This window comes from Rhinopithecus roxellana, chromosome 13 (genome assembly GCF_007565055.1).
Source record: "Rhinopithecus roxellana isolate Shanxi Qingling chromosome 13, ASM756505v1, whole genome shotgun sequence".
In the NCBI taxonomy this organism is placed as follows: domain Eukaryota; kingdom Metazoa; phylum Chordata; class Mammalia; order Primates; family Cercopithecidae; genus Rhinopithecus; species Rhinopithecus roxellana.
The window spans coordinates 69,719,109-69,732,081 of NC_044561.1; the positions used below are offsets into that span (position 1 = coordinate 69,719,109).

Genomic DNA, 12,973 nt, shown 5'->3' on the forward strand with positions numbered 1-12,973 from the left:
TACACTCCAGCCTGGGTGACAGAGCAAGACTCCATCTCAAAAAAAAAAAAAAAAAAAAGCTCTGTGGGCACCAGATGAAAACCCAGAGTCTCCCTGACTCTTCCCTCCTGAGGTCTGAGGCCTTCCCTGGGAGATGGGTGCTGTGAACAGGTAAGAATGGCCCTCCTAAGGCCGGGTGCAGTGGCTCATGCCTGTAATCCCAGCACTGTGGGAGGCCAAGGCGGGCAGATCACAAGGTCAGGAGATGGAGACCATCCTGGCTAACACGGTGAAACCCCGTCTCTACTAAAAATACAAAAAAATTAGTCAGGCGTGGAGGCGGGCACCTGTAATCCCAGCTACTCAGGAGGCTGAGGCAGAATGGCGTGAACCCGGGACGTGGAGCTTGCAGTGAGCTGAGATCATGCCACTGCACTCCAGCCTGGGATACAGAGTGAGACTCTGTCTTAAAAAAAAAAAAAAAAAAAAAAAAGGCCCTCCTAGCCAGAGGCGGTGGGTCACACCTGTAATGCCCACACTGTGGGAGGCTGAGGCAGGAAGATGGCTTGAGCCCAGGAGTTCAAGACCAGACTGGTCAACAGAGAAAGACCTCGTCTCTATGAATACTTTAAAACTTAGCCAGGTGAGGTGGCACACACTTGTATTTCCAGCTACTTGGGGGGCTGAGGTGGGAGGATTGCTTGAGCCCAGGTGGTAGACGCTGCAGTGAGCCAAGGTCACACCACTGCATTCCAGCCTGAATGACAGAGGGAGACTCTATCTTAAGAAGAAAAAAAGAAAGGAGAAGAAAGGAGAGAAAGGAGAGGAGGGGAAGGGAGGGGAGGGGGAGAGAGGGGAGGGGAGAAGAGAAAGAAAGAGAGGAAGGAAGGAAGGAGAAAGGGAAGGAAGGGAGGGAAGGAAGGGAAGGAAGGAAGGGAGGAAGAAGAAAGGAAGGGAGGGAGGGAAGAGAAAGAAGGAAGGGAAGGAAGAAGAAAAGACAGGAAGGGAGGAAGGGAAGGAAAGCAAGAGAAGGAAGGAAGGGAGGAAGGAAGGGAGGGAGGGAACAGAAGAGAAGGAAGGAAGGAAAGAAGAAGGGAGGAAGGGAAGAGAAGGGAGGGAAGGAAGAAGGAAGGAAGGAGAAAAGGAAGGGAGGGAAGGGAAGGAAGAGAAGGAAGAGAACGAAGGAAGAAAGGAAAGAAAAAGAAGAAAGAAGAAAGAGAAAGGAAGAAAGAAAAAGAAAAGAAAAGAAAGACTCTCCTGGCGGAGATTCTTGTGGGTCCTGCGCTAGTCCGTGTGGGGCCTCCTCCGTCCTCTTTAGGAGAGCTACACCTTTCTCTGCCTCATTCATCCCAAGTCCTGTGCTGTCAGTGCCCCGTCGCCTACAGACTACTCAGCCCACACGGGACCCCAGTGCTCCCTGCAGAAGCCCAGGCTATGGGGCAGAGGAGACCCTGGCACTGGTTCAGAACCACTGCCCCCAGAGCTGGGAAAGGTTGACCCAATGGTCAGTGACCCCAGTAAAGCCCCATGGCCTCAAGCCACCAGGCACCGCCAGGGGCCAGTCGCAAAAGTGGTCTCAGGGCCGGTTGGAAAGAGGCTGAATCCTGCCCTGCCAGTGCACGGCCCCCAGGGCCAGAGGTCAGGGTCTGCAGCCCAGAGACCACCCTCGCCGTGCGGGCCAGGATGCGGCGGAATCAGGTCGCCTCAATCCGTGCGCGCCGGACTCCGGGCAGTGCCCAGCGCCCCTATCGGGCCTCAGTTTACCCCACTGTCCAGAAAACGCCCCCCGCCCCAGGACCGCAGAACTGGCTACTCTGGACTGCGGGCCCGGCCGACGGGGGCGGAACCGCGGAGCGGGGGGACACAGGCCAGCGCCAGGCCCCCTCCCCGCCCCCTCCCCGCCGCGCAGCGGCCGCGGGAATAACGCGAGAGTTCGCCCCCTCCCCCCCGCAGTAAAACTGTCAAAGGTGGGAGGGGCGGGAGCGCGCATGTGCGCAGCGCGGCGCGCAGCCTGCGCCGCCCGGACCCAGCGCCCCGCGCCCCGCGCCCCCCACCCCGGCCCGGCCCGGCCGCAGCCCCGCTGGGCGCCGCAGGTAAGCGCCCGGCCGCGCCCCGGCCCCGATCTGGCCGCAGCCCCGGCGCCCACCGCGCCCAGGATCTCGACCCCGCGCGCAGGCCGAGGAGGGGGCCGGGCCCGGAGCCCCCCCGCCCCCCGCCGCGCCCGAGCCCCCGCGCCCCGCGCCGGCGCCGTCTTCCTGCCTCCTCCTTCTCCAGAAAAAGTCGCCATTTTGGTTCACTGCCTTCGCCCCCCCACCCCGCGCCCGCGATCGGCCCTGCCCGGCCAGGCCGAGGCCCGCGCCCCGCGCCCGCGCCCGCTCCCGGCCCCAGGTGACAGGTGGGTGGCGAGGCTGGCCCCAGGTGCGCGTCCCTGGCCGCGCTCACCCGCGCGCCAGGCCTGGGCCGGGGTCCCGGGCCGAACGGCCTACGCGGCGGACCCGCTGCGCGGCGGAGCCCCCTCTCCCCGCCAGGGCTCTGTGTGCCCGCTGGGCTCGGGAGGGCCGAAGCCCCTTCTCATCCGGGGCGCCAGTCGCGTCTCTACCTCCCAGGCCGGCCCTGGCCTCAGGTCCCACTACTCTGAATTCTTCTCCCAGGCTTCAGAAAAATTGGGGCCACCGGGGTCGGACCCTGTCTCCTTTCAAAGTTGCAAAGTGAGGACTTCCAGAGAACTTTGTGCCCGGACGCTGGCCTCCCCCTTGGCAATGGGCAGTGACTGTCCTGATCTCTGACCTCAGCTCTCTGGCCCTCCTGGACACAGCAGCCCCTTCCTATCCCCTCTAATCTAAGTTAATTAGAAGGGATCAGGAGGGGGCCACTTGCCCACCTGCTCACCCAACCCTCACCCTGCTTCCTGTCCCATCCCCTTCTGTGGCTTTTCCACAGGGCTGAGCCCAGAGTCTCCTCTGCTCCCCAGCTCTCAGGATGGGGTTCCCAGCAGCACAGGCCCTCGGGGGGCCCAGCGTTGGGCAGCAGGGCATTCTCTCTGGCCAGCAGCCTGGGCCTTCACTGCTAGTGCTTCCACTACTTGTTTGGCTGAAGTGGTGGTGATGGGTCTGTAGGCAGGGGACTGAGAGGTTCCAGAGAGAGGTTGGGGGCGGGTCAGCCTGCGAAGCCAGGAGACAAGTCTGCGAAGAGGGTCAGGTAGGATAGCTCAGCCGGCACAGGGACAGGAGCCTGGTGCAGTGCTGGAGTGGGCCGGGGGTCCTCAGTGCCCACCTTGGCTGTTTTCCATCTGTGTCTGGAGAGAAGATTCAAAGGGTACCTGCCTGGGTAGGTTGGCATTGCATCAGGTCTGCATGGGAAGGTACCAGGGCCCCAGTAAGAAGCTGTGCCCCCACTGCTGGGCCCGGGCAGCTTGTGAGCCAGCAGCCATCATCGGAGACATAATTGTCCCCTGGAGAAATGTTGCCAGCCTCCTTCCTCCTGCACAAGGCACCTCTCCCGGGAACATACCCCTCCCAGCATCACCTCCACCATCATCTCCGCAGCTATGGGGCTGTGTGTTGGGAAGGGGATCTGGAAGCTGGTGAGGATCTCAGGACAGGACTAGATCCTTCCAAACTGATGACGCCTCCTGGGTTATCTGGGGAGACCTTGGCTGGCAGCCCCTCCCTTAAGTCAGAACCCCCCATCACTTGTTTTTCCCACGTGAGCAAAACCACAGGAGGGTAGGTACCTCTTCCCTGACCAGAGAGGACCTGCCAAGGGTGGGGCTCCAGGGCAGCCTCACCACGTGTTCTGCGTGGGGCCTGTCAGGCTTCACAGATTGTCTACTTGCTCTGCAGAGATGACGGATCCTTTCTGTGTTGGAGGCCGTCGGCTCCCGGGGTCCAGCAAGAGTGGTCCCGGGAAGGATGGCAGCCGAAAGGAGGTCCGACTTCCAATGCTGCATGACCCACCGAAGATGGGTAAGAGGAGTCAGGGCCAAAGTCAATTCTGGGCATGGTTCTGGGCAGCAAGGGGTAGGAGTGGGCCACCTCCCCGGGCATCCCGTCTCCAGGTACCCAGCTAGGCCCCTTGAGTTCCCAAGGACCTTACCAGGGGAGGGGTTGCCTTGGACATCACCCAGGGCCCTGAGTTCTTGTCCTCAGCTGGCCACAGCCCCTGCCCCCGGTGCTCTGGTGTTGGGACAGTGGTGCTCACTGTGGGCCTGTGCAGCCCCTGGTGGTAGACAGTGCTACACAGCTTCTGAGCCTTGCTGTGTTGTGTGCTGCAGGGATGCCGGTGGTCCGTGGTGGACAGACAGTGCCCGGCCAAGCCCCTCTCTGCTTTGACCCAGGAAGTCCAGCCAGTGACAAGACAGAAGGGAAGAAAAAGGGGCGGCCAAAAGCTGAGAACCAGGCCCTCCGAGACATTCCTGTGAGCTCCCTCAGGGCCATGGTGGGGCTCATGCTGGGGTCTCCCTGTCCAGCCACTGCCCTGCCCTGATTTGTCCTCTGCACATCTGGTACCAACTCTGTGCCTCAAGGTGTGGGCACTGGCCTGGCAGGCTTCATATGATCTGGCTTTATATCTGGTGTGCTGGAAGATTCTGGGCTCCTAGAACAGGTCTTGTGCATGGCCCCTGCTGGGTGGCTTGAATTTCCACTGCAGTCTGGATGTTGAGGGGCTCATGTGGTGTGTGCACCCTGCAGGCCCAAGGAGGGCTCTGAGTCTGGGGCTCGGGCTGGCAGTGGCCCAGGTGGCTGCGGGTCAGCAGCACCACCTTTCCCCACACCTAGCTCTCCCTGATGAACGACTGGAAGGATGAGTTCAAGGCACACTCGAGGGTGAAGTGTCCAAACTCGGGGTGCTGGCTGGAGTTCCCCAGCATCTACGGGCTCAAGTACCATTACCAGCGGTGCCAAGGGGTAAGGGACTGTGGGTCAGGGAAGAGGAGGCCTTGGGGTGTGTCTGGGCAGAGGCCCTTGGGGCCCTGTCCCACACCCGCCCTCCCTGCCCAGGGTGCCATCTCAGATCGGCTCGCCTTCCCCTGCCCGTTCTGCGAGGCTGCGTTCACCTCTAAGACCCAGCTGGAGAAACACCGGATTTGGAACCACATGGACCGACCCTTGCCTGCCTCCAAGCCTGGGCCCATCAGCAGACCGGTCACCATCAGCCGGCCCGTTGGGGTCAGCAAGCCCATTGGAGTGAGCAAACCTGTCACTATCAGCAAACCCGTGGGCGTCAGCAAACCCATTGGCATCAGCAAGCCAGTCTCGGTTGGCAGACCCATGCCAGTCACCAAGGCCATGCCAGTCACTAGGCCCGTGCCAGTCACCAAACCTGTCACAGTCAGCAGGCCCATGCCAGTCACCAAGGCCATGCCGGTCACTAGGCCTGTGCCGGTCACCAAACCCATCACAGTCACCAAGTCCGTGCCGGTCACCAAACCTGTACCTGTCACCAAACCCATTACGGTCGCAAAGCTTGTGACCGTTACAAAACCCGTGCCGGTCACCAAGCCAGTGACAGTCAGCAGGCCCATTGTGGTCAGCAAGCCGGTGACAGTCAGCAGGCCCATTGCCATCAGCAGACACACACCGCCCTGCAAAATGGTGCTGCTGACCAAGTCGGAAAACAAAGCACCTCGTGCCGCAGGGAGGAACAGTGGTAAGAAAAGGTATGGGGGCTCGTTCCAGGTCAGGGTGCTCCTCGGCCATGGCCTGGGGGTAACGGGGACCAGAGTTAGGCCCTCCTGGCCCTCACCTCACCTGCTCCCTGCAGGGCTGCGGATGGCCTGGACACCTGCCCAATTCCACCCAAGCAGGCCAGGCCAGAGAATGGGGAGCACGGCCCCTCCACCATGGGCCAGAGCTCGGCCTTCCCGCTGAGTGCAGACGCCAGCAGTGGCTCCTTGTCGCCAGGCAGCAGGCCGTCGGGGGGTGTGGAGGCACTGAGGGCTGCAGGCCCTGCGTCCCCGCCTGAGGAGGACCCCGAGCGCACGAAGCACAGTAAGATGAGAGCCCCTGGGGTGGCGGCCGGGGCAGGCTTGGCTCCTGGCGGTTATTTGACCAGAATCTTGGCCCCCGTTTTCTCTCCCCGAGTCAGGAAGGAAACAGAAAACACCCAAGAAGTTTACAGGGGAGCAGCCATCCATCTCAGGGACCTTTGGGCTCAAAGGTAAGACCCCAGCCCGGTGTGCACTTCCAGGGCTGGGGCTGTCCACTGAGTGGCAGCCCCTGAGCCCACCCCTGCCTCTCTCCACCCCATGTGTGCACACAGGCCTGGTCAAAGCTGAGGACAAGGCCCGAGTTCACCGCTCCAAGAAGCAGGAGGGACCAGGCCCGGAGGACGCCCGGAAGAAGGTGCCAGCCCCCATCACTGTCAGCAAGGAGGCGCCAGCCCCCATGGCCCACCCAGCTCCAGGTAGGGGTTGCCTGGCAGGGGCTCAGGGCAGCTCTAGACCGCGGGTAGATCCCACAGCACAGGGATGGGGGCTGAGTGTGGAGGCTGGATTCCGTGCCTGGTGTCCAGGCCACCCAGGGGCCCCCACAAGCCTTCGAGGCCCCTGCCTTCCCCACAGGTGGCCCTGAAGAGCAGTGGCAGAGGGCCATCCACGAGCGCGGGGAAGCCGTCTGCCCCACCTGCGGCGTGGTCACCCGGAAGACGCTTGTGGGGCTCAAGAAGCACATGGAGGTGTGTCAGAAGGTAAGGCAGCTCCGGAAGGCGCTGGGAGGGAGGCGCCCCGGCCCCAGGCAGGCTCCTCACACGTGCGCCATCTGCAGCTTCAGGATGCACTCAAGTGCCAGCACTGCCGGAAGCAGTTCAAGTCCAAAGCTGGCCTCAACTACCACACCATGGCCGAGCACAGTGCCAAGGTACCGTCGGGCCCGCAGCAGCTGTCCAGCGTGACCTCTGACCTCACACCCCACCTTCACCACAGCTCCCCCAGTTTCTAGCCTCGGACGACGGTGGCCCAACACCTGGGTGGGGCGGGGCCAGGGCAGGGACCCGTGGTGGTGGTGGTGGGTCACCGACGTTCACCCTGTCCCCAGCCCTCTGACACCGAGGCCTCTGAGGGGGGTGAGCAGGAGGAGCGCGAGCGGCTGCGCAAGGTGCTGAAGCAGATGGGACGGCTGCGCTGCCCCCAGGAGGTCAGTGGGGGGCCACGGCAGTGTGGGGTGGGGGGTCCTGCTGGCCACTCACCCACCCTCTGGCCTGACCCCCAGGGTTGCGGGGCTGCCTTCTCCAGCCTCATGGGCTACCAGTACCACCAGCGGCGCTGCGGGAAGCCGCCCTGTGAGGTGGACAGCCCCTCCTTCCCCTGCACCCACTGTGGCAAGACATACCGATCCAAGGCCGGCCACGACTACCACGTGCGCTCGGAGCACACGGCCCCTGTGAGTGGCTCTCCGTTCTGTGGCATCCGTTCCGTGGCACCATGCTTGCTCCTGTGTGCCGTGTGTGTTCTGTGTGCCTCGGGTCCCAACTGTATTTGTCCATGTGCTGCCTAATGCGTGCGTTTCCCACCCCTCTCTGTAAGAGACACGTGTCCTGGTGGGCAGGAGAGTGAAACCTCCCTGTTCCCTTGGGTTGCCTGCGTCAGCCGCGTCCCCAGCACACTGCGAGGCCTGTGGGTCCACCGGCCTTGGGGTGGCCTCACTGCGTGCCAACCTGCCTCTTGCTCCTGCGGCTCACTCTAGCCTCCATGCCTTCCTGCCCTCCAGCCCCCTGAGGAGCCCACAGACAAGTCCCCCGAGGCTGAGGACCTGCTGGGTGTGGAGCGGACGCCAAGCGGGCGTGTCCGCCGCACGTCGGCCCAGGTGGCGGTGTTCCACCTGCAGGAGATAGCAGAGGACGAGCTGGCCCGCGACTGGACCAAGCGGCGCATGAAGGATGACCTCGTGCCCGAGACCGCACGGGTGAGCTGCCCACCCGGTACTGTGGACAGCGCTGTGGCCTCTGGGCGGGACATGCCTTGGCCTGAGCCTTGGGACAGCCGCCCGTGACCTGGGCCACCCGTTGCCCCCGCCATCTGTGGCGAGTGTTGCCTGCTGCCAAGGCGAGTGTTCTTAGAGCAGCTGGGGTGTCTCCTGGCCTCGGGCTCACCCTGGTGCTGTCGAATTCACAGCTCAACTACACTCGGCCAGGGCTCCCCACGCTGAACCCCCAGCTGCTAGAGACATGGAAGAACGAAGTGAAGGAGAAAGGCCATGTCAACTGTCCCAATGATGTGAGCAGAGGCAGCCGGGTGGGGGCGTGGGGACCCACACAGGGACAGAGCCCAGGTGTGGCCCTCAGAGCAGAGTGGAGGTGGACAGCTTTCAGGAGGTGCCCAGCCCACCCCAGGCCTTGCATGCCCAGCCTGCCCAATTCCCAGGACTCACACCCCCTCACTTGCCCCAAAGAGGCCTCAGAGATCCCCTGGGGTAGGGCAGGGGTGTATCTTGGTGTGGGGTGCCCACCAGAGTCCCTCGCCCACGGCTGCCTCCCCTGCAGTGCTGTGAAGCCATCTACTCCAGTGTGTCCGGACTCAAGGCTCATCTTGCCAGCTGCAGCAAGGTCAGTTCTGGGGCCTGCCCCATGGCCAAGTGCTGCACTCAGAGATCCCAGCTCACCCCACCTGGGCCTCCCACACAATAGTGTGGGACCCTGCCCTGCTCCCCACTTTTTCTATGGGGCCTCCTCTTCCACGAGCCCAGAGACTGGCTGGCGGCTGATGGCCAGCCTAGGACACCTCCCTCACCCCTAACCCCAGCCAGAAGCCAATGAGTCCTAGTCCTGTCCTTGGAGCTCTGCGTCCATGTAGGCATGAGTGGGCACCCCGACCCAGGCAGATGGCACACTGGCTTAGAATAAGGGATGCTTGGCAAAGGTCTGCAACTCTTCCCCTGGGCACCTGCCTCTCCCTACCCTTCCTCTCCCCACCACCCCTGCAGCCCCGGCAACCCAGTGATCCCCAGCACTGTCTGGCACAGAAGCCACAGCTTTCCTTGGCCACCCCTGACTTTGACCCTTTAGCCACGAGTAAGGGCTTAGGACAGATCTGGGTCCTCCAAGGGCTGAGGCACTGGCCTGCCTGTGCATTGCAGGGGGCCCACCTGGCGGGGAAGTACCGCTGCCTGCTGTGCCCGAAGGAGTTCAGCTCTGAGAGTGGCGTCAAATACCACATCCTCAAGACCCACGCAGAGGTGCAAGGGCCATCACCAGGGCCTGTGGCTGGGGGCTAGCCCAGGAGGGGACGGGGCTGGGGTTGGGCACCCCTTGTGGGTGGAGAGATCAGTGGCCTGCATGGAGTGTGCCTGGGAGAGCGGCCAATGTGGAGAAATCTGGTCGTTTCTCCTCAAAGTCGGGTCTGGCTTCCCTGGGAGAACTAGGAGGCTTGCACCCTGAGCTGGAGCTGCCCTGAGGGTGTCCGCCTGTCCAGCCCCCAGCAGCCTTGCTGCAGGTGCTTGCCTGGTCCTGAAGGCTGACAGGTCTTCAGCTCTCAGGCTACACCTGGCTCAGTACTCAGCGTCCAGTCTCAGGTCTTCATCAGCGCTTTTCTCTCCCTAGAACTGGTTCCGAACATCAGCAGACCCACCTCCTAAACACAGGAGCCAGGACTCATTGGTGCCCAAGAAGGAAAAGAAAAAAAATCTGGCAGGTGGGAAGAAGCGGGGCCGAAAGCCCAAGGAGCGGCCCCCAGAGGAGCCTGTGGCCAAGCTGCCCCTACGCCGGGACGACTGGCCTCTCGGATGCAGAGACAAGGGGGCCCGGGGCTCCGCTGGCCGGAAGGTGGGAGCCAGCAAGGCGCCTGAAAAGTGAGCTTGGTGGGTGGGGCCTGGCCCCCGTGCAGCTGCCACACCGCCCTCTGTTCAAGGCAGGGCTAGCTCCGGGACCTCTGTCCTCCAGTTCTCCATCCCCCACCCCCACTTCTTCATCCGTCCAGTGGGGGCAGCCAGCCACTCTCCCTTCCCTGAAGGTGGGCCTTCCCCTGTTAAGGCTGCCACAGGGCACACCTGGGTTGGGGCTCCCCACGGTGTGTCCAGCAGAAGTGCAATAGCCGGGAGGGTTGCCCCTCCCCATGGGAATGTGTCTGGGGTCTTGGTGCCACAGGGGCTGCCGTGCAGAGCAGGCAGATAGCCTTTGGCCCCCTGGCTCTGCTTCCTCAGGCCCTGCCGGGTCCCCACCCTGGCTCCCCCAAGGCTCAGGCATCCCTGGTGACCTGTGGTTCTGGGCTGGTGAGGGCATCTGAGCGACTGGCAGCTGGCAGCCACCATCCTGGCCTCACCTCCACCCAACACTGGAACTCCAGCACCCCCAGCTACCTCCCAGGACAGACCCCCGTCTGACCACTGCCATGCTGACCCGATAGGCTCCTGCCTGCCCTTGGCCACCCACTTGGTCCCCCTGCTTCTGTTTTCTACCTCTCCAGGCCTGCCCCCTACCCTACCCCTGCCGCTCCTCTGTCAGTGTGATCCCTGCTATGCTCAGGCCCTGCCCCACAGGCCTGTCTGTGCTCCCAGCTTAGGGTAAAGGAATGTTTTGTTTCTTGCACCTACAGGGCAGCAGGAGCTTGATGCCCTTCAACACAGCTGCCAGCCCTGGGGGTGTGGGGCCCCTGGAGTATGCTCTCCCTCCAGTGTTCAGCCTTCTGGCACTGCAGGCCTAGGTTGGAGCAGCCTCATGGAGTAGGGATGGACTAGTTTGGGCCTTGGGGTCTTCCTGGGGCCCACAGGCATGTGGGGCAGGAAGCTGGGCAGAGCTGGCCTGGCTCTGAGTGGCCACTGGGGAAAAGGCAGCCTTCTGTCTGCCAATCTGGGTAGGCCCAGTGGCCGAGCTCTCATGGGAGCCCCCTCCCCACCTTTTTTTTTAACCGGCCCCCATTGTTTCTGGTCGTGTGGTCTGATATGGGAACTGAAGGCCAGCCAGGGGAGGGGTTGGCCAAAGTCACAGCAGGTTGATGGCAGCCCCAGAGCTGTCTTTGCCCCCTTTGTGGCCCGGAGGACGGCTGGGTCTACAGGTTGGGCAGGGGTCAGGCAGGGAGTCCAGGTGCCTGGAAGAGGTGGCCACAGCCTGTGGCTGCCTCCCTGGGGTCCTGCCTTCCAACCACAGCATTGCAGGGAGGATGAGGCTCAGAGGGGGTAGGTTTGGAGGGAGGCCATTTTCCAGGGTGGGTGGGAGTGGGCTGAGGGCTCATCCCCACTGACCCTGGACGATGTGAATTTTGATGTTTGCCCGTGTGCGTGTGTCTCCTGGGTGTAGTGGATGCCAGTCTTGTTGCTGTGACAAGTAACAACCTTTTTTTTAAATTGTTTTTTATACAAAAACTCACAATCTGACATTTGGTGCTAAGGGTTTCCTGGTGCAGATGGTGGGCCTGGGGGTTGGGCTGGGCCAGGGCGTGGGTCTCTGGGGTTTGGGTCCCTTGCTGCTCAGGGAGGCAGTACTGACTGGGCACTGCCTCTGCCCCCAGCACCCACCCTCACCCATCCCCCAGGGAGAACGGCCCCCACTGGGCTCGGCCTGCAGTAGTAGGAAGACAAGTTCCAGGAGCACTTTGGGGACTGGGGTTGCAGTACACTTCCTGTCTCTGGCTTTATCCTTGGGCCAGAAGGCTCTGACCCTCAGCAGCCCTTGCCACATGTGCTAGGGAGGGGGTGTGGAGACCTGGACTCCCCCACCGATGCACACCTCGGCCTGATGAGAGAATGGAGGCTTGGGCAGAGACGTGACCCAGCGTCAGAAAGTCGGGGGAGGCTTTCCTTCCTGTGTCCCAGAGCTTCACCGGTGCAGCCAGCCGGGGGCGGGGGCGGGGGCGCTGGAGGTGGAGGGTGGGGTCTGACAACTTCTGCTGGGGCAGCCTCGGGAGGGGAGGGGAGCAGGCACTGGGCAGGGGCCTAAGTGCACTTTGTCCTTGCCACCAATGGCGGGAGGAGGGTGGACCTGAACACCTCTAGCAGGGTGTTGCGCGCCTGCCCCAGCCTCTCAGGTACTTGGCCCTTGGGGAGGAGAGAGGGGGGTCTGGTTTTTGCTGGGGGTGAGTTTCCGGGACACTCCCAAAGCCCACAGATAATCCCTGGTGTGGGAAGAGGAGTCCTGGATACCTTGATGTTTAGCACTTTAACCCCCTTTGTCTTTAAGGTAGGCGTGGGGGCTACTGTCAGAAGTGGCTGTTGGGTCGGACCCCTCCTTTCTGCCCTCCCTCTCCCACATGCTGGTCTGCAGAGCCCTCCTCCCAAGGGGTAGGGCCCTGGGTGGAGCTCAGCAGGGTCTGCCCACTCCCTATGCTGGCCCACATAGGCCTCCAGGAGCCCTCAGTGAGAGGGACCAGCATAGCAGACCCCTAGAGTGTGGTGGGCGTCGGCCCTGCCCGGGACGCAGTCGGTGCCCTTTCCGCAGCTCTACCTCTGGCTCAGCGCACGCCCCCTGCCCTGAGAACAGGAAAGGGCCCGGAAGGGCTGACTCACCGGGCCGACACTCACGAAAATGGGATGCACTTTATTTGCTGGTGCAAAGGCAAGAGAGGGTGCCTCCTGTGTGACCGTTGACCCTCCTGCCTGGTGGCGCTGAAGGGAAGGAGCCAGTGAGGCTGACCCCGGGAGGGGCCGTCCCCGTGTGCCCTGTTTGGCGGGCCCCAGGCGGCTCCCCCAGGCCCGGGTCTGGGGCCCCAGGTTCTCCCCTGCCTGGCGGCCGCGCGTCCTGTGCTTTGGGTTTCTTGGTTTGGGTTTTTTAATGCCAGTTCTCAGTACATAAGTGCATTTTGAAAGAGGTTCCAGCTATCACTTGTAACCATATATATATACATATATATTCTATCTACAAAGTGTTTATTTGCGAGATGTTTCGACGGTGAGTTCGGGCCCCGCCCGCCTTGTGACCATCTGTCCCCGGTCTTCGTCCCCGCCCCGCGCCCTGGTCCCGAGTGGCGTGGGGACGGGCCATCACTGTATGTATTAAAATGACTGTATCAAATAAATGTTTATCGATTTTTTTCCAGGGTTTTTGTGCGACTGAGTTTGTGGTGAAACGC

The 12,973-nt window shown here is 62.4% G+C and overlaps 1 protein-coding gene and 1 pseudogene across 4 annotated transcripts; both read left to right on the top strand.

The window, feature by feature from the left end:
* Nucleotides 1-1,966: 1,966 nt before the first annotated feature.
* ZNF512B (zinc finger protein 512B) lies at nucleotides 1,967-12,939 on the top strand. Of its 3 annotated transcripts, XM_030914302.1 has the most exons (17): nucleotides 1,967-2,072; nucleotides 3,822-3,944; nucleotides 4,253-4,395; nucleotides 4,758-4,886; nucleotides 4,980-5,638; nucleotides 5,743-5,969; nucleotides 6,067-6,138; nucleotides 6,241-6,384; nucleotides 6,542-6,666; nucleotides 6,744-6,836; nucleotides 7,014-7,112; nucleotides 7,188-7,358; nucleotides 7,686-7,880; nucleotides 8,090-8,191; nucleotides 8,458-8,520; nucleotides 9,051-9,149; nucleotides 9,514-12,939. In XM_030914302.1, exons 2-17 carry the CDS (start codon nucleotides 3,824-3,826, stop codon nucleotides 9,763-9,765), a joined length of 2,694 nt encoding a protein of 897 aa, XP_030770162.1. In that variant the 5' UTR covers nucleotides 1,967-2,072; nucleotides 3,822-3,823; the 3' UTR covers nucleotides 9,766-12,939. The 3 variants fall into 3 exon arrangements, with proteins under 3 accessions (XP_030770162.1, XP_030770160.1, XP_030770161.1); XM_030914300.1 differs by having other exon boundaries at nucleotides 2,015-2,072; nucleotides 8,090-8,520; XM_030914301.1 differs by lacking the exon at nucleotides 1,967-2,072 and adding an exon at nucleotides 2,356-2,374 and having other exon boundaries at nucleotides 8,090-8,520.
* Nucleotides 11,652-12,942, top strand: LOC115892700 (annotated as a pseudogene). Its single transcript, XR_004052596.1, has one exon. The product of XR_004052596.1 is annotated as an uncharacterized LOC115892700 (transcript).
* Nucleotides 12,943-12,973: the final 31 nt, after the last annotated feature.

What these genes read in the sequence shown, in the direction of transcription:
- ZNF512B (XM_030914300.1), top strand. Translation starts at nt 3,824, where the DNA reads ATGACGGATCCTTTCTGTGTTGGAGGCCGTCGGCTCCCGGGGTCCAGC. An exon ending in TGGCCGAGCACAGTGCCAAG is followed by an intron (nt 6,837 to 7,013) that starts GTACCGTCGGGC and finishes CCCTGTCCCCAG; the next exon opens with CCCTCTGACACCGAGGCCTC. An exon ending in TCCTCAAGACCCACGCAGAG is followed by an intron (nt 9,150 to 9,513) that starts GTGCAAGGGCCA and finishes TTCTCTCCCTAG; the next exon opens with AACTGGTTCCGAACATCAGC.